Source organism: Balaenoptera physalus (assembly GCF_965194825.1).
Source record: "Balaenoptera physalus genome assembly, chromosome: 2".
In the NCBI taxonomy this organism is placed as follows: domain Eukaryota; kingdom Metazoa; phylum Chordata; class Mammalia; order Artiodactyla; family Balaenopteridae; genus Balaenoptera; species Balaenoptera physalus.
The window spans coordinates 115,178,935-115,200,453 of NC_138883.1; the positions used below are offsets into that span (position 1 = coordinate 115,178,935).

General features: G+C 38.4%; 1 protein-coding gene across 2 annotated transcripts in view; it reads right to left on the reverse strand.

Moving 5' to 3' along the window:
- The window catches only part of UACA (uveal autoantigen with coiled-coil domains and ankyrin repeats), an 85,977-nt gene extending 64,695 nt beyond the window's left edge, over positions 1-21,282 (reverse strand). For both annotated transcript variants that reach the window (XM_082443744.1, XM_082443743.1), the window contains exon 1: positions 21,026-21,282. In XM_082443744.1, coding sequence (XP_082299870.1) covers positions 21,026-21,106 — 81 coding nt within the window. In that variant the 5' untranslated portion in view covers positions 21,107-21,282. The remainder of the gene's footprint in view (positions 1-21,025) is intronic.
- Between the last annotated feature and the right edge of the window lie 237 nt (positions 21,283-21,519).

The window sequence follows — 21,519 nt, forward strand, 5'->3', positions numbered from 1 at the left end:
CATACCCGTGGTTTTTAGAAAGAGCCAACAGTATAGAGAAGGGAATATAAAAAGGAAAAGTCTCCCTCCTCTTTCCTGGCATTTTGGGTGGGGGGAGTAACCTATAAAAGGAAAATTAATATTTATGCTTCTAAAAATCGTAAAAATATTATTTAACAAAGAGCAATACCCATAAAGTTTTTTCCTCACTTTATTACATAAACAACGATTGTACAACAATTAGAAAATGCACATAATCAAAACAAATAGGTTACTTTAAAATTATTTGACATCGCATCACATAGAAATAATATGAAGCACTACAAAACTGATTGGTTCCATTTTAAATAGATATTTTTTCTGAACTGTATTGTCCACAGAGCAGATAAATTTATATTGGCAACCTATTTATAAATTATTTGAAATACTTCGTCATAGTAGAAATATTTTCATTTCTAATACACGTTTCATCTGTCCTGCTCAGATTAAACTGGCTAAAATGAAAATAATTGAGAAAATGTTCTCAGAAACTAAAAACTCCAAATATACATTAAGGTAGTGACATTCAATTTACTGAATACCCTCAAACTGTCCTAGAACTTCTACTTGATATGGACAGCTATCTCAGATGGTGGTTTTCAAGTCTTTTTAATTCCAGACACTTTCTTCAAAGAAGTCCTGAAATAAACAAAGAAGAGGAGTTTCTCTTTGAAGGTAGCGTCCCTTTACTGGCTGTATTCTTCCTTTGTCCTCTGTCACGTAAAATACTCCACAGGGCAGCTCAGCCAGAATGTAGCAGGCAAGCGATCTGCACCAAAATGACCTGGTGCATGTGTTTATTCAACATGCAGAATGACACCACTCTAAATCTAAACCCATTCCTTAAAGTATGGTCCAGGAATATCTTTGAGAACCCCACATTCCTGTACCCCTTAAACACAGGAAACTATTTTTAAGAGTTTAATGAAGAATTTGGTGTATACTTTTCCAACTAAAATAAAATTTCCAACTAAAATAAAAAAGCTCCACTAACCAAACTAGGATTTTACTAATAGGCTGTCCTCCAACTTGCTTTTTTCACATAATGTATCTTGGATATCTTGACATGTCACATATATGTAAATATGGAGATTTTTCACAATCTAAATGATAATTTCTAAAGATTTACAATTTTCTATAATCAGAGAAAAGTTTTAAAAAGGAATGAATAACAAACGTTTCAGTTTTGCTAGTTTTGTTATTTTGAGTACTTTGAATTGATTTTAGAATTTAATGTTGGGGATTATAATATTAATATTGTACTGGAAGATACCTTTATGGGACATACCCTCCATTTGGGGTTTGGAAGTTAACTGGCAGATTTCTAAATTGGTTAATTAGTTTAATTATAGTTTTCATGTTTTGGAAATATTTAATAACTCTTAAAAGCAATTTTGAATTTTTCACATATTTTACATCAGTTAAGTAGCTGTATATGAAGAATAATTTGAATTTGGCATGAATAAGTAGTTTTCAAATTAATTAGTATGCTTTAAGTATTATTTTATAGTCAAATTATAGCAAACTATTCTAACAACTATATTTCACTATACAATTGGAATTAAGATATTTTGTATTGATTTTAATAAAATGGCATATTCAACAGCTTTCAAATAATACTTTGTATTTGAGAAATTATGGAGCTTAGTTAAAATTCAATATCTTTATTATCATCTTAACAGAGGACTGTAGTTATCTGTATTGCAGTGATTATTCTAATTGGAATTAATAAATGCTTATGCTTATAACCTCTTGGCTGATGGTGACAGAGCTCATGACTTTGCTAAAGGCAGGGCTAGGCACTGTGTGTAATATGAGTTTCAGTTCACTGGTTCTCAAATGCTGTCTAGTGATACTCTCAGGCATTGTGAGAGGTATGAGGGTGGCTCATATCCATTACCTTATTTTTCTGAGTTTCAAGGATGTTTAATGATGAGCAGATCTGAGTTCCAGAACAGCTGTGGTGCTTTAAAATCATTACTGTTCTGAGCTGACAGACGAATTTGAATAGGTGGCTATCAGGGCTCAGAGTGTGAGAGTGTCTTGGAAGATTTTCTGTCCCTTTTGAGTGTAGCAGGACCCTATTTGGGAACCACTTCCATATTGTGAACAAATTAAGAAGAGCAGAACATTTCATCCAAAGTCTTATATAAAGTATATACATTAAAGAGAAAAATAACTGCATTTTCTTGAGGTCAAAATCTTAAACTTTATGTTACATTCTTTCTAATAAGTTTTATTCAGTTTTAAATTTGCACAGTATTTTTTCTATATTTAAAAACACTTGCTAAATCTACTTACTTATATGTATGTATACAATATAATTTTTTTAAAATATAAGATGGTTAGTTATTTTTAAAAGAATATCTTTTGTACTTCAACCACAGCCTTTTACTTAAAATGTAAGAAATTTTTTAAAAAAGAACAAGATCAGCCACAGTACTTAAACAGAAACCAAGCCACATTCAGAGGTTCACGCCTACAAATAAATAATTTGCTTAGATTTTCCAGTAATATAGATATAACACAGCCTCACACATTTTGTAATTTGTTATTCCCTGTTCACCTTTCTCCTGGAGTTATCCTTTATGTTTTGGGGGAAAGATGAGTTTTTAAATAGATCCATGAGTTTATTATTTTAAAAGGCCAATTTTTAAACATTTCATTTTTTCTCAAGCGAGAGTATATGGAAAATGCAGAAGAAAGTTTTTAAATGGTCTACAATAAAATTAATTTATATTAATTAATGGCAATAAGAAGAACTATTATGGTTCTGTTTTGGGGGGGGTTGTTTTTGTTTTTGTTTTAGTTTCTGCATCCTGGACTACTAAATTAATCTACTAATTGGCCTCCCCACTTCTACCCTTGTCCCCCTTGTCTACTTGTAAGCTACAGTCTACTCTTCACACAGCAGTCAGAATATTTTTTAAAACATAAGTCAGATCATGTCACTCCTTTGCTTAAAACCCTCTAGTAGTTAGTATTCTTGCCATAAATATTTAACCTGAAAGTAATAATTAGGAAGAAGTCAAGCAAACCCAAACCGTGGGATGTTCTGTAAAAGGCAAACAAACAAACAAAAAACTGGCCTACTGGACTCTTTAGATTGGGATCCAAACACAATCCAAAATCCTTACTAATATATGATCCGGACCCCCAAGAGATCACTGATAAAATTTCCTTCCACTTTCTCCCCTTTGCTCACTTCACTCCAATCTTCATGGCCTCCCTGTCTTTGAATTATGAAGGCAGCAAATACAATCCCATCGCAAGGCTTTTTAACAAGACATCTGCCTAGAATTATTAGTAATTAGAGGAAAAAGCAGACTCCATTCCCTCCAAAAAGCTTACTATATCACAATGTATCAGTTTTCTGTTGCTGTTTTCTATTGTCACCAAACACAGAGATTTAAAATAGCTACCACGTATTATTGCTCAGGAGTCTACATGTCAACTGGGCAGTTCTGCTGTGCTGGGTGAGACTGAGTAATCTCGGCTATGCGTGTGTCTACAGTCAAATGGCCCAGCTGGTTGGAGGCTGACTGGTCTAGAATGGCCTCTTTCCCACGTCTGGTGATTGGCTAGATGTCTGTTGGGACAATAGGAGCAACTGGTAACCAGCAGTCTAGCCAGGCAAGTGTGGGCTTGTTCACAAGACAGAACAGAAGCATGAAAGACCTTTTGAGACCTAGGCTCAACATCATTTCCAACATATTCTATTGTCCAAAGCAGGGCACACGTACAACCTATATTCAAGAAGCAGGGAAATAGGAAGAGTCACATTGCAAAGACTATGGATACAGGGAAGGGTAGAGAATGGGGCCATTCTGTAATCAATCTACCACATATCATGACAAGAGCACTATTTCAAAATGCTGGTACATCTAAGACGTGGGGGTGAGGGGAACGAAAAATATAAAGGATGATAAAAAACTATACTTTGTTATAAATCCTATAAAGCCTGGTTTCTCAATCTTGGCACTATTCAAATTTTGCACCAGGTAAGTCTCTTTGTTGTGGAGGGTGTGTCCTATGCATTGCAGGATGTTTAGCAGCACCCCTGGCATCTACCCACTAGATGCCAGTAGTACACCCCCAAGTTGTAATAACAAAAAGGTCTCCAGATATTGCCAAATGTCTCTCAGGGAACAAAAATCACTTGTAGTTGCGAACCACTGCTACAGAGGAATGAATTAAGGTAAAGACAACTTGATCTTATTCTTGCCAATATAACCTAATTTTACTTTAAAAGGCCGTTCAAATGATTCTAAAATGCAAACTTTACTTACGGACATGTAAGATGTATACCAAATTCTTAACAGTTTACATATTAAAAATTCAAAACTTCATTGACAATACTTAGATTCCTGCTAATTTAACCAAAAATATTACCAGATTTTTGAAGTCAATAGGAAAGACGTTAATTGTCAGAAGTTCAACTAAACTAACAGTACTGGCTCTAGGATTTGGTGTGGTACATATATAAACCCCAGATTGGTCTATTATTTATATTTTTATAACAAATAAAAACATAAATAATAGAAATAAAAGAAATGGTGGTGTTTCTCTCCCAACCTCCAAATATAAAACTCTGTCTCAAAACTACAGTTCATGTCCAATCCTCCTCTCTTCCCGTTTCAAGGCAATGGCAATATAACTCCCAATTCCACCTCTGACTCTAGCACCGATTACAAATGTGAAACACGCCTAGAAAACCTCCGTAATAAAGTACAGGAGTAGAAAGTCTCAATAAAAGAAGGAAGAAAACAACAAATCAGAACATTCCCTGGGCATATTGAAAACCTAGCAGTCATGGTCATGAAATATTTATTTATTGATCTAAACTGTTTTCACAATACTTATGTTCATAAAATGCTATATACAAACCAAACTGCTTCAGATGCATAAACTAAATATTCTCTAACTTACATTCATGTACAAATCTGTGATAGCTCTGGCCAAGTGAAGTCATATATACAAGAACCAATTTAAAGACACTTTCTGGATTCTCTGGGTGAAAAAATAATAGTTTCTCCTTCAGAGAAAAGAAAAGAAAATGGGATAACCTGCTAACCCAGTGATGCACCAGTGAGCAGGGCTGGGACCAGGGTAAGGGGAGTGAAGTGCTTATGGCACCAAATTTAAGGAAGGACTCACTCTAAGGGGCAGGCAATGAGCCAAAACATGAGGCAAGCACCTGCTGTTTTACTCTCACCTCCAGTCCAGCAGGAATTGCACTTAACAGCAGAAACAGCACCCTGATTTCCGCATCCCCAAGGTCTGTCCTATACTAAACCTTGGCACTTACACCTTACTCATCATCTCTGTGACCCCTCAAAGAACCACAGGGCCTGCCTAACCTGCTAGTCTGATGGCACAAAACAAGGAACCGGGGAACCCAGCAGAAAGAGTCACCCACATGTATACAATTGGAACACTTAAGTTTTGAAATTATGAAGGTTGGAAAAAAGAGGCATTCCAGGAGCTCCAAAACTCTGTTCTTTATAAAGTTGGCCTTGCGTTTAAAAGTGGTTTATAATTTTTAAGCATGCGTATTCACACTTTCAATGGAAATGTTATCATTTTCAACATATTTTCCCAATTATTGCTATTTAACTGAATCAATGTTATCACCCAGGAACGCTGAAAAGCAATAGTATACCTTGTGGTTAACAATGTTAGTTTTAATAAAGCAGTTTCATACAAAAAATAACTATAGGATAGGGTTTCATCTTCATGATGCAATAGTATTCTTTTCCTACTTACGGTCCTCTTCAATGCTACTGAAGAGCAGACACAGGAAGTTTATCTTATAAGTTAGAATCAACAAAAACCCTACATGATCACCTCACTGCATAAAACGAGACACTTCATTTGTCTTAGGAGTACACCCAAACACACCACCACACCCAGCAGTGTTTGTCAAGGGTGCTAAGTGGAGTTCCTTCCTCTTTTGTGACTCACCCTTTCCCACACTATCGAAACAGTTCAACAGCAGGAATGCAATTAGATCTAAGCAATTAGGAAAACTGCTGTCCCATCTCCTCAATTGTGCATAGAAAGAGCTCTGATTAGTAGAGCTTAACTTGTACGACCCCTTGCAATAAAGCTCCTTATTAAGGCTAAATCACTTCAAGTGGCTTGAAGACAAGTAATATTCGGAACAAGGCCTTTCACATCTTTATTTTAAAAGCCATAAATAAGCAATTTAAATCTACCTTTCCAATGGCCACGTCTTGACCTCTACACGGAATCTCTTTTCCAAAACTGTGCAGGCCTGTGCGTTTCTCTCAAAACAAGACAGCAAAAGCTATTTCCTCAGCAGATTAGTGATGTGGCGAATGATAAGGAATATAGGGGTTTTAGTTTATTACCAACAGGTTCTTTCTACCAATGATCTTAATTACATATATTTAATAATTAAGCCAAGGGAAAACACTCAGAAGCTTTTCACGTGTAACACTTGCCGGTAAGAGCCTTTCAGGGCTATGAACTTGCATGTTCTCAGTAATAAATTCCCAAATAAAATTAAGTTCATAGTTTTACATAAATAAGTGTATTAAAATTATATTAATATAAGTATATTTTAATTATAAAAATTAAAGTCATAACAAAGAAAAGGAAAATAAAAATTTCATAATCGATAACTATGATCATCTTTGTATCTCCCCCGCTGGTCTTTTCCCATGTGAATTTTTACATGACTATTATCAGGTTGTACCTATATTTTTTATTCTGATTTTTTTCACTTATAAGATTTTCATTTCTTCCATAGAATTTCTTCATATAGCAGTATAGACTATGGCAAAACAGTCCTGCATTTTCTACTGCCATGTAAAAATTAACTACAAACTTAGAGGCTTAAAAACACTTATTTATGAGTTCACAGGTCAGAAGTCCAAGTGGGGTTGGCCGGGTTCTTTGCTTAGGGTCTCTCAAGGCCATAATCAAGGTGCCAGCCAGGCTGGGTTCTCATCTGGGAAGAATTCGCTTCCAGGCTCATTCAGGTTATTGGCAGAATTCCGTTCCCTGCAGCTATAGGTCTGAGTTCCCTGTTTCCTTGGTGGCTGTCAGCCCAGAGCCTCTCTCTCAGCTCCTCAAGGCCTCCCGCATTCCTTCTCACATGGCCCCATCCATCCTCAAGCCAGCAACAACACACCAAGTCCCTCCTGTCCTTCAAATCTCTCTGCCTTCCAATTCTGTTGCAAGCCAGAGAAAAGTCTGTTTTTGAATTCTCATATGATTAGAATAGGTCCACCTGGATAATTTCCCTTTTGTCTAACTTGAATTCCAGTGATTAGTAACCTTCAATTACATCTGCAAAATCTCATTTACCATGTAATATAACATAACCATGGGCACAGTATCTCATCAAATTCAAAGTCCTGGAGATTAAGGTGGGAAATCAGGGAAGGCCATTTTTAGAATTCTGCCCACTACATCTCTGTCACAATAGAAAATGTATTTCTAACCTTGGATTATATAGTCAAAAAGCTTAAAGGTCATCTAGCCACTGGGCTAGAAAACTTTAACATCCTTTCTAATCCTAAAATGCTAAAATATCTAATATTTAAACATGTTAAAGAAATAAAGTATAAGGTTATTTTAAAACTTGTAAAGAAAATAAAATTATATGAATTTAAAAATTAGTTAAATTGAAAAAGGAGCTGAACTTTCCCCTAGTTTAAAAAAAAAAAAAAAAAAAAAGACATGTTTTTGCAAAATTGTCACCTTTTGGAGCCAATTTTCTAGTTACACCAAAAGGCGAAGCATGAATGTGGAAACAAAGGTTAGCACCAAATCATAATGCCTGGGTGAACCAGAAGCGAAGAACTCTGAAACCAGTGACAATTTCTATAGTACAAAACTCTAGTTTGATTCTTGCTATAAAGAGTAAAGGAGGGGACTTCCCTGGTGGCGCAGTGGTTAAGAATCTGCGTGCCAAGGCAGGGGACACGGGTTTGAGCCCTGGTCTGGGAAGATATCACATGTCGCAGAGCAACTAAGCCTGTGCGCCATAACTACTGAGCCCACGTGCCACAACTACTGAAGCCTGCATGCCTAGAGCCTGTGCTCCTCAACAAGAGAAGCCACCACAATGAGAAGCCCGGGCACCACCACGAAGAGTAGCCCCCGCTCACCGCAACTAGAGAAAGCCCGCGCACAGCAACGAAGACCCAATGCAGCCAAAAATTAAAATTAATTAATTAATTAATTAAAAAGAAAAAAAAGAGTAGAGGAGGTAAATGGGCCAAATGAAAACCTAGCTCATAGACTGGCTATTCTACCCAAGGTTCATTATGGAAAACTAAGACTAAGGATACAACCCTGGGATCAGGCTGGCAAGGCATTTCAGAGTGATTTGGCCAGCTGAGTTTGGTATGAGATAGTCCCCATGCCCACCACATAAATCTAGCTAAAAAAAAAAAAAAAAAGGAAAGGGGAGGGAAAGGAAGGAAGGAAGGAAGGAAGGAACCAAACTGAACAAAATCTGGCATACAGAAGGTGCTAAATCAATATCTGTTGAATGAAAGTAGAATGTAATAGACCATAAATGTTTGTTAGCCTTCAGGAACTGCCCCCCTCTGGACAGAGAAGAGAACTCTTTCTAAATCTCAGCTACTAATGGGCTAAACACTACTAAAAGCCTGCCAATAGGCTGACACTGGGTCCAAGGTGGGGCAATCTTCAAGGGGACAGGATAGCAGTTCCTGGGAGCAAAAGAAGAAAATGAGGGCAGACAATAAAAGTGTTAAGACCAAAAACATGTCTGAGAAATATGAGTGGAAGTGAAATTTTTAGTCTCAGAGTAACTGTAATTTATACAATGGCAAATATACAAGTAGATAGAATGTCCCTCAACAGAATTCCAAAGACTTGTTCCCAGCAAAATAAGTGAGATTCTGCCTATTTGTATTAACCAGTGGAAAGAGTATATTGATAGCTATGAATGATACCACGGAATGAGAAGCTCATACAGTTGTAAATATAAAACACTAACTATAGCTTCAACTCTATCAAACGTACACATAACGTCTTCCTCAGCTGGCAAAACACTCTAAATCGAGGGTTCTTTATTCACCTGTGCTTATAATGATTATTAGCATAGCAAGTTAAGCTTTCAAAAGTATTTTTCAAACAACATCATCAGAACTTTGAGCTATTCATCCAAATTGACTATGAATCAGTGTAGTTTAAAACAAGGCTAAGTTGCTACCATAGGAAGATGGAGACAGTGTTCTCCCCGCCCCCCTTGAGAGTTATTACCTCTAGTCTGGGACTGCACCTTCCCCACACTGCATCAGGTGCAGGGGACTTAGTGGGACTCGCTCAAGGCTAGCAGGCAAGGGCTCTGACCACTTGTCTGTTGACTGTGTGGCTGGCAAGTCACAACTTCTCTGGGTCTCAGGTGACCCATGTTTCTCTAATGTATGCCTCTTCTCCATCCCTTCCAGCATTGTTATGATTCAGGCCCTCACCAATCCTTGCCTATACTGCGGTAGCAAACTCATAAACAATCTGCCCACCTCAAATCCATCCTGAACAGAGCTACCACAGTAATCCATCTAATAAAACACTTTTCATCATATGATTCGCCACTTCGGCATACACAGGACAAAGTCCAACACTTACAGTGTGGCATATTTTAAGCCATTCCAAGATTTAACCCCAACCTCCCCTCCTGCCTACCTCCCCTTCAATCCCCTTGCCTATTATTTCGGTGGCAAAAAGGTAAGCTGACAATCCAATTGCCCCTTCCCCCAACTCTGACATTTCTCCTCTCCATGCCTCTGCTCTTGCTGTTCCCTCTGAAAGGAATTTCTTCCTTTCCCGGATCACTCCTACCCACTTCTTTTAAGTTTCAGGTTAAGAGCCTCATCCTGCAGACTGGTGGTTGCCAGGGGGCAGGGGAGTTGGGAAGCAACTGCTTAATGCATACAGAGTTTTCTTCTGGAGTAATAAAAAAGTTTTGGAACCAGACAGAGATGGTGCTTACACAATACTGTTAATATACTATATGCCACTGAATTGTTCACTTTAAAATGATTACTTTTACGTTATATGAATCTCACCTCAATTTAAAAAAAAAAAAAAAAAAAGCTGCAGCAGCACCTCGCCCTGCAAAAAAAACCTTCACCAACTCCTCAGCCCCAGATTGGATCAGCACCTTGTACACTCCTCTATCACAGCAGTTATTACTTTATATTATCCATTTATAGAGCTCCCATACAGTATTTTGAGCCTCTTTATCTTCCTCATCTTCTCATGCCCCAGTGCTTAGCCTAGGCCCTCAAGAAATATTTTTTTTAATAAATAAAAAAAATAGAGATACCATTTACCTCCCTTGGGGTAAAAGGCTAGGGCAGATGATCTTTTGAAGATCTAGGTTATATAAAATCCTGTGAGAGGACTTCCCTGGTGGCGCAGTGGTTAAGAATCCGCCTGCCCATGCAGGGGACACGGGTTCGAGCCCTGGTCCGGGAAGATCCCACAAGCCATGGAGCAACTAAGCCTGTGCACCACAACTACTGAGCCTGAGCTCTAGAGCCAGCGAGCCACAACTACTGAGCCCACATGCCTACAGCCCGTGCTCCACAGCAAGAGAAGCCACCGCAATGAGAAGCCCGCTCACCACAACGAAGAGTAGTCCCTGCTCGCCACAATTAGAGAAAAGCCCACTCGCAGCAACGAAGACCCAACACAGCCAAAAACAAAATAAATAAAATAAATTTTTTAAAAAAGCCTATGAGAGCATGTATTAATTGGAAAGAAAGAGACCAGGAAAGACTGCTATTCATCTGGTTATAAAGGATAAAAATGGAATGACCTCTGGTGAGATTTTTTCAGGGAGTAATAGTAAGAACTAATATTTATTGAGCTAACTGCAATTATTAACCCCATTTTCCAAATAAGGAAACAAATATATTTAAGTAACTTGCCCAAGGTCATACAGCTGGTTACTGGGAGCAGCAAGATTCAAGTCCAAGTCATCCAGACTGCAGACCTTGACCCTTTAACACTAACACACCAACCTCCCCTTCACACTGCTCCAGGCATAGTTTCAAGAGCTATGAACGGACAGTCTTTGGCCCACAGTGTGCCTTTTCTAAGGCTGAGAAAACACTCCATTTTCCACATTTATCTACTTAACCATTGCCATGAATGTTGTTTATATTTCATAGTGTTTTTAAAATACAAAATGTTAATTTTTTAAAAGAATCCAACAGTCACAAAAAATAGAGATGAATCATAAAGTAGATCTCCCATTAAAAAGACCACTCACATGTCAATCAGCAAGTGTTTATGGGCTACTCCTCATGTACACAGCAGAAAAGATCAGAGTATGCCAGCCTCACTAGAACCACACACACAAAGACTTCCCCACCGGAGACTCATTTTCATGGTACCCCAACCTCTGCACAGGGTAAGTATCTTGCGGATAAGAAAACCATGGAATAACAAAAACCAGCTAGAAGAAAAATTACACATTCACTTTTTTGGTTGAGAAAGCATGATTGTTTTATGTCCTTCCCCCCCCCCCCCCACCTTTAATAATGCCACAATCTGGTAAGAAAAAAATTAACCAAAAGTCAATGAGATTTTTAAAAATATATTTGTGCATCTGAAAAGGAAAACTTTACTATAGAGGTAATGTCAAGCCTTGACAACATATCAATAAGGTCAATATTAAAAACATATCATTTCCCCCCACCCCAAAAAGCATATACCCTTTTAGACACACACGTATACACGCACACACACGCACGCACGCACACACACACACACACACACACCCCTCTCCAGAGAGTAAGCCAACAATTTTTAGTTCTATTGGATTCTCAGGACTTACTTTACCCATACATCCTCCATCTAATGCTAAAACCAAGGATGATGGGATAATGTACTGGGTGAACATACAAATATACACAACAACAAAAGGCAAAAGGGATACAATATGACAGTATTAATATCAAACAATGTAGAATTCAAGACAAAAGTTATGATGGGACAAATTACAGATTTTTATAATCACTAGTTACACTTTAAAAGAATATAAAGTAGCCAGGAAACTTAATGTATCAATTATCACAAAATTAAGTACATAAAGCAAAAACTGTTTGAAATATACAGGTGAGAGGACAGAAACACAACTATAGTGAAAGACACACTACTCTCAAAGCTACAATAGGCAAAAAAATAGCAAAAATAAAGATATAAAGCTCTTAAAGATCAATATGAACAAGGCATCAACAGAAAAAATGGTCAAATAACAGGAATAGACAATTCTTAAAACAAGAAGTGGAAGTGCCAACAAGCATAAAAATATCATCACACTCCCTAGAAATTAAAAACACAGATTAAAGCAATAAATTTTTTGGTTCATAAATATGTTTTAAATAATAGCATCCATTACTGGAAGGGTGTGTGGAATGCAACAATTTTATATCCTGCTGGATGGAACACAAACTGGTTTTGAGACTTACCATAAAAGGCCTTCCTTTTGCCCAAACACCCCGCCCCACAATTTTTTTGGTCTTTGGCTTAAGGTACAAATCCCATAGCTTTAAATTTTAAATTATATCAGCTCACAATGGTTAAGGACACGGGTTCCAGAGTCAAGCCACCTGGCTCTCCACTTATTAGCGATAGCACCTTGGGCAAGTCAATTATTTAAGTGCCATCTATAAAATGATGGCAATAGTACCCACTTCTTAGGGTTGCTGTGAGGATTATGTGAGTTCATGTAGAGAACTTAGAACAATGCCTGGGACATACATGCTCAAAAAATACTGGCTATTGGCACTTGGACTTCTTATAAGTTATTTCTTTTTAAGTAAATTCACTAGCATTTACTGAGTTCTCCTAATGGGACATTTGTATCTGCTCAAATCATTTCAAATTACTTGTAATTTTAAGTACAAAGTTTCTTAGAATCAAATATGATTCAAAAAGATATACATATCATTACTGCAGCATTAAGGTAATTAAATGCTGACTAAATAACAAAGAGGCACTATGAAATCTTTAAAAATAGCCTAACCTGTGGTTTATAATCTGGTGAATAGAATTACAATTGACTTGTTTTGTTCTTTATCTTCAACTATATTTTGTTTTCTACAAGGAGCATGTATGAATTTTATGGGGGAAAAAAAGATTTTTAAAAACAACAGATAGCCATTTATCCTCATTGTTTCAGTCAGGCATCTACTCTCTCTCAAGGGCACTTGCCAGTCTGATTCAATTATATAAATACAGTTCATCAAATCCCATCCTTGGTCACAGCTTTAGTCACTCAACTGTATCGGTTCGTGTTTTACACTTCATTTTGGAGACTATACTATTTGGAAATAAATTAGTCCACATTAATAATATTCAGGATTCCTGAGAATAAAAAAAGTCCAACAGACAACTGTTTTTATAACTACAAACAAGTGAGTTTATTCTTGTGTTTTTGTGCTATATTTTTAAACCTGGAAGAGCTATTACTCTTTCTAACTATATAAAAGCTATATAAAGCTTTTAATTGTTTTATGATTTAGGAAAAGGCAATATGCATGTATTAGCCTATCATTCTGCTTATAATTTCAGGAAGTACATTTCAACGATCTATTTTTAGGCAAATTGCCTACAGAAATCAATTTGACTTCTCTTGCATAGATAAGCTCATGCAGGTGGAAATTTTCAACAATCTGTTATATCCCTTATGTGAGGTTAGACAAATGCTTGCATAATCTGTAATAGGACAGTAAAGGTTTCCATATGATAGAGATGAAACAGAGAATACGTGAGTTATGTTTAAATCTAATATTCTGGGATCTAGGTTTCTTCACCAAGTCTACAACCATAAGTTAAACAGGGTTAATGAGAACAAAATTTTGCTGGCTATTAGCTAATTCTAGGGGGGAGGGGATAAGAGGGAAAATGAACTTGTTAAGTTATTAACAGGATAATTTCTGAAGATGAAACTTTACTAACTCCAGTCAGAGATCTCTCTAAATGACAGTTTAAACTTGTCAAGGAATTCAAAGTTTTAATTCAAGGTAAAAAACAAAAAGGAAAGAAAAATCTTCCTTTGACTATCCCCCCAAGCTGTCACCCTATAACTCCTTACTTTCACTGAAATTCTTGTCAATAACTCATCTGCACCATCCCTTACCAGAACACCAAAGTTTGTTTTCAAACCCGATGCTCCCACAATAGGCAATATCATTTCACAGCTCCACACCATTGTGCTCACTTCTCTTTTGCCTGCAGTGCCCTTCGAACTGTCTGTCTGGCCCAGGTTCAAGCTTCTCCTTTCTACTTTTATCCCTGACCCTACCCTACACATCTGTGCTCTCACAGCAATTTATACACATCTATTGATATATTATGGCTCTTAACATACTGTAGTATTGTTATTTTATGTCTAGTTCTCTTAAAATTCATGAAGGCCATGACTTGATCTTTCTTATTATAGAGACTTTAGAACATATACAAAATAGTATCACAAAAGTAAATACAGTAGTATCATTACCCAACCAGCTACAATAATTATTAACTCACAACTAATCCTATTTCAACTATACCCCCCACTTACTTCTCCCACTCACCCACAGACTATTTTGAAGCAAATTCCAGACTTCACATCATTTCACCTGTAAATAGTATACTTTTAAATGTTTCCCTGAAAGACAGACCTCTTTATAAACATAACCCCATTACTACCATTGTCACACTTAAATCTTTTAAAATAATAATTCCATAATATCAACACAAATCCAGTTGGCGTTTACATTTCCTCAACTGTCTTATAAACTTTTATTTTTACAATTATTTAATCAGGGTCAAATGAAGTCTACCATTGTGATTAGTTAATATGTCTCCTAAATCTCTCTTAATATCTAGATTTCTCCTCCATTTTTTTCTTCTTCTTATAATATATTTTTGAAAAAACTAGGCCATTTGTTCTAGAGTTTCCCATGATTAGAATTTTGCTCATTGCATCCCCATGTTTCTCTGTCCTCTGTATTTTCTGTAAAATGGTGGTTAGCTCTAGAGGCCTATCATATTCAGGTTTGGCTTTTTTGGCAAGACTATTACTTAGTAGAAATGAATATTTCCATCAGGAGATAAATTATGTCCAACTGTCTTTTTTTTTGAGACATTAGTAGCTACTCATAAATGACTGTCTGGATTCTATAGCCATTGATTCATGGGGAGCTGTAAAATTGTGATATACTAATTCTATCGTCCCCTCTTCATCTATTAGCTGGGGTAAAATACCTTTTATAAAAAAGAAACTTCCCCTTATTGAGTATTTGGTTACCCTGAGAAAAAGCCCAAGTTTCATTCTTTCTCTTTATTTTCTGGATCTTAAAAGAACACATCAGTTCTTTATTATGAACTCAAAGATTTATTAAAGAATTCAGTCCACTGCCATATCACCCTTATTGATGACCAAGCAGTCCCCATCACTGGTCGCCTCTTCAAGTTGGCTCCCTCTCGAGTCCTGATCTTTGATAACTTCTTTGCCTTCTAGTGTGACAAAGGATGCCATGCTCATCTTGCACATTTTCTGCTCCCAACTTGGAATTATCCATTTCTTCAAAGATGACCTAATTATTAATTCAGTCTTGAGCCTAGCTCATGTGTGCCATAAATGTTTCCCAAACTAAACAAAGCAACTGCCTTATTATGAAACTAATGATTTTAAATTTGAAAAATGTGTATGATGCACAATAAATAAATGCACAATCATTACTCCACTCTTATTAAAAGAAGTAATTAAAATGCTTAACTACTCCTCATTTAAGTTCTTGGACTCATTATGTACTAAAAGACATACCAAAGCAACTCAACCCTTCTGCTTTGGTATTATAATAAAGTTCAGCAATTAAAGTCAGTGTGATGACCTGGGCAAAACTGCTGCTGGGCTGAAATCCAAAAGTGTAAAAAGAGGGCTTCTTTATTGTGATCTTCCTTCAAGAACCAAAAGAAATACAACGCAGGGGTAACCCTAGGAAACTGTCTGAATAAAGCTTTAATTAAGGTAAACATTTTAAATTAAAGGTTGGCATCTTTAATGAAAATGAGTAAACACTGCTCAATTAAGTATCATGAGTTTAAACTAAACATAACTATTTGTGATCTTAATTTTCACATTACCACAAAATCATCAATATAAGAATAACAATAACATCCTTTCAAACACGCCCATATCCCTGAGTGGAAAACACAAATGCCTCATTCTCGAAATCACAACTAAAACAAAATCATATTTAATCCTTTATGCTTTCTAAATATCTCAAACTTCTACTCTTGGTGGGAACCAAAAGAAGTTTTTTTTTAAGATTTTTCAGTTTCTATATTTGTAACTCTAAATTCTTTTAGAAATACCGAAATTTCTTCAGGGTACTGAGACATTACGAAGATGCTTTAGAACATATTTGGTTGCTGATTTGTAAAATTCATTGCCCCATTTTAACTGAAGCCTAAAGAAAGGGCAGCAAAAATAATCACTGCAGAACCTCCCAGGTCAGAGATTACCAGTATAGGTACAATTTAAAGTGGAACCCCCTTCCAAAATGTCGCCTTGCAATACTGCTTTGCAGTTTAATTACTACTCAAATTTCCTAATCTGAACTAGGTGAAAATGAAACAAGCCTATTCTCACTGTACATATAACTGTACACATAACTGACTGTATATATAATTGAGTAGATCTGAAATAGCATTTACAGTCACTTTTTTTTTAATTACCGCTCTTACTTTTTTTTTTTTTTTTTTGGCTTCGTTTGGGTCTCTGTCGCTGCGCGTGGGCTTTCTCTAGTGGTGGCGAGCGGGGGCTACTTTTCATTGCGGTGTGCGGGCTTCTCATTGCGGTGGCTTCTCTTGTTGCAGAGCACGGGCTCTAGGCACGCAGGCTTCAGTATGTGCAGTATGCGAGCTCAGTAGTTGCAGCTCGCAGGCTCTAGAGCACAGGCTCAGTAGTTGTGGCACTCGGGCTTAGTTGCTCTGCGGCATGTGGGATTTTCCCGGACCAGGGATCGAACCCGTGACCCCTGCATTGGCAGGAGGATTCTCAACCACTGCACAACCAGGGAAGTCCCTACAGTCATTTAATTATCCCTTTCAGAAACCCGAAGCTCCAATTTAGTAATTAAAAATAAATCTAACAACAAAAATTGTCTTATTTTATGATCAAAAGCTGCAGCTATCTCCAGATTTAGCTAGTAAAGGACTCTCAAATGTATTCTATACACAGCTTATAATTGTGAACTATATTTATTTATATGTGTATGAACACACTCCCATTTAGTGAACTCTAAACTCATTGACATATTTATAACCACGGTACTACTCAGAATATTTGAAATGCCTTATATAACATATAATTATAATTTAGCATGTTAAGCTAATATGCTATATTTCACATATGATAATATCATAAAATATTTACATACCTCCGTCTATTTCTAATGTGTCTCCAGATAAGCTTAAATAAATACATGAAGAAAACTATTTATGAAATACACATTTGAAAATTTTTTCTCGAAGTTGTACAAATCATGATCATTTCCCTGATGATTAAATGAATGCTTTAAGATTCAAAATAGGTAGCCACGAGGGGAAAGTGGAAGAGAAAGAAGAAAGCAAGATGTATACCTCTTACCTTACACCAGAATAAATTCTATATGGGTTAGAGAGTTAAATGTAAAAAAAAAAAATGAAACAACGAACAAAAAACTAGATGAAACCAGGGAGATTTTTCTCTTTTTTTGCTTAATATTGCAGAGTGGAAAGGCCAAGATATAACATAAACTTAAAAAGTCACAAAATAAAAGGTTGATAAATTTAATTGTACAAAAATAACTACATTCTGCCTAGCAAAAGCCACCATAAACAAAGTCATATGACAAACAACCAATTAAGAAAAAACATTCATATTAAAAAGGCTAGGGCTTCCCTCGTTGCGCAGTGGTTAAGAATCTGCCTGCCAATGCAGGGGACACGGGTTCGAGCCCTGGTCCAGGAAGATCCCACATGCCGCGGAGCAACTAAGCCTGTGCACAACTACAGAGCCTGCGCTCTAGAGCCCAGGCGCCACAACTACTGAGCCCACGTGCCACAACTACTGAAGCCCGCACGCCTAGAGCCCGTACTCTGCAACAACAGAAGCCCACGCACTGCACCAAAGAGTAGCCCCCGCTCACCGCAACTAGAGAAAGCCCGCATGCAGCAACAAAGACCCAATGCAGCCAAAAATAAATTAATTTTAAAAAATAAAATAAAAGGTTAATTTCCCTGATATAAAGTACATACAAATGAATAGGAAAGAAATCAACAACCAAATAGAAAAATGGAAAGGGTAAACTGTTCACAGAAAAGAACATGGAAGGAGCTTTTAAAAATATGAAAAGATACTCAACTTCACCCATAATAAAAGAAATACAAATTCAAACTATCCTGAGATACCGTATTTACCTATCAGGCTGGCAAAACTTAAAAATGTGAGCGAACTTTAAAGAAAAGCATGGGAAGTGATAATTACTCACACTTTGGGTACATGATGCCCAGAGGAAATTTAACAACATTCTTTAAAATTACATATGCACATATCCTTTAACCCACCAATCCCACTTTTAGGAACTGATCCTACAAGTATATACACACACACACACCCCACCTGAAATATATACAGGTTTATTCATCATAGCATTTTTTATTATAGCAAGAGATTTGAATGGGGATGCTCTGAAAGGGCCTAAATCCTGGAGTTTAAAAAAATATACGGAACAGCGGGTACAATGTGTTACCATTTCTATAAAGGGTGAATACTTGTATTAATATTTGCTTGTATATGCTAAACTCTCTCTGGAGGGATATGCAAGCAATTGATAACACCACTGGCCTCTGAGGAATGGTGGGGGGCAGGCAGAAAAACTGAAGGACACAGGTGGGAGAGGGGCTTTTTGCTGTAAATAATTTTGTTCCTTTTAAATATTAAGCCATGTGCTATGTCATCTATTCAAAAGCAAATAAATAAAATTTAAATATTTTTGAAGGCAAAAAGATTTAAAAAAAGATGCTCAGTCATAACAATACATACACATTTGACCAAATAGGACATTAGAGATTATGGGTTATAGACTGAAAAGCAGAAGGAATCTATTTCCCTTGTACATGTATTGTACTCTATCAATGCTTGGTTTGGTTTTATTAGTCATCACACTCATTTATTTTCATTTGAATATTTTACAAAATTTATTTGAATATTTAACTAATACTGAGAAATGTTCACTTTTTCTAAGCAGGTAGATTCTATTTTTTTATACCATATATTTCTCTTTATTTTTATGCCGTTATTTTAAGAAAAATAACAGAATGCTCAGTGTAACAAATGCTGAAGATTTAAGCTCAGAGAGATGCGCTTCACGTGCCAAATGTATAAAATGCAAACTGGCATGCTGATAATACCAATAACAACTAAACACTCTGCATTTCTAGAAGAGAAAACAGGCTAAAATTAAGGTGTACAAACCTAGAAATGGGATGTGAATCCTTAGTGCAAACCAAATGGGTATAATACTGTGAATAATCCTAGAAAAGTATATCTTTAAAGCTGAAAACAACCTGCACTACAAAGAAGCTGAATCTTTAACTCAACTACCTATAGTGACCTCTGATATCACTAAATGACGTTTCTGCCAATTATTTTATTTTAAAAAATAATGTGAAAGTAATCATTCCTTCTATGGGCTAATTAAACAATTTCATGCTTTATTAAACAATAGCAAATCATCAAATATCATGCCATATGAAGCTATCCCTTTTTTTTGGTTTTTTTTTTCAGTTGGGAATTAAAGAGCCAAGTTTCGCCACAATTTCCTTTAAGTCCAAGTAAAATCATCCTAGAAGTAGTCAGGTGGGGAGAAAGGCACAATTCTGAATTCACTCAAAAGCCAAAGTACATTAATTAGTATTCTCATAAAAAGCATATAATCATTGGGTAAAACCTATGTAAACTTATTAAGGTCCGTTTTAATTACTTCAAATGGGCAGCCAGGCATTTTGAGCATTACATCTCGTTTACGTTTCTGACTCTTCCAAGACTTTTAAAATAACGTTTATTCTAATAATATAGAATGTTGGTGATATGGCCAACTCTTCTAACTTGCCAAATTATCTAAATCCCAACATCTGCAGTCAGGCTGTTTCTCAAGATTTCTGTTCTCCTGCCAACTTGAGAGGCCCGGAGAACTTCTTAGCGTGCACACTGAGGCCGGGCTGCAGATCTGCGCCGAATGGAGGTCTACAAGGGTCTGTCCCACAGGTAAGACTTACACGGTCCCACAGGACAACCACCTTCACTTCCAGGGTCACCACCCATTGGGGGCGTTGTCTTTACAACTACACCCGATTCCATCTGCCTCACTCAGAAATCAAACTTTCCCAGGGACCCCACGACAGCGTCCAGCACACGACGTCCACCCAGCCCGGCAGCGCTCACCCACGGAAGGTCCGGAGTCCGGGCGGGGCGGCACCAGGTCCACTGCCCTGCCCACCTGGACTGCGGGGCGCCAAGCCCCCGCCCGGCCCGCAGCTCCGGGGACTGAGGGGCGCCCGCCTGGGCCCCGCGGAATCGGGCCGGGTCAGAGCGCGAGTGGGATGCGGGGACCAGCCCGGGAGAGGCGAGGGGCTGGGGTCGCCGGGGAAGGGCCGGGGTGGGGGACAACCCCGAAAACCGAATTGAGGAGGAGGGTGCGATCCAATCCCGAAGGCCAGGAGCTGGGAGACCCGGGGATGAGGGGCGGGAAAGGGATCCGTCGAGGCCCGGGGGCGGCAGTGGGCAGGGTCCCCAGGGTCTCCGGGCCGACGCGGAGCCCTGGCCAGAGGAGGGAGGAGGAGTCGCCGGGGCCGACCCAGCGGGACGCTCTGAGGCAAAGCCGAGCAGAGGAGGACTCCGCGGCTCGCGGGAGGGCAGCGCCGGGAGTCCGGGGCGCCCACGGGCCGCGGGACTCACCGCGCTGGCGGCGGCGGCGGCGCCGGACGGCGCGGGGCCGGACGCGTCCTGCCTCCTCAGGCGGGACTTGAGGCTCTTCATGGCCAAGTCCTGGCAGTCCCGCTCCCGCCGAGCGCGGCGCGTCTGACCCGCGCGCGAACCTTAGAGTCTGAGGGCTGCAAGCGCGCAGAGGAGGCGGCAGCGCTGGCAATCCCGGCCCCACCTGCCTGCCACCTGGGGGCCCCTGGCGGCGGTCGGCCCAGGGCCTGCGGCGCGGCTCCCCTCCCACAGCCAATCCGCCTGCGACCCTGGCGGGGATGGGGCCGGCCTCGACCAATAGGAATCCTGGAAGGGGGTGGGACTTCCCTTTCAAACTTAATAACACCCTTCCTCTCCCTGCTGGAGAAAAAGTTTGGAACTTCTGCTGGGGGAGTGGCAGAGGTGGGCGGCCAGCGGTCTGGAGAGACGCAAGAGGCAGGCTCCAGACCATCGGCGCCCGCCTACCTGGGTGATGG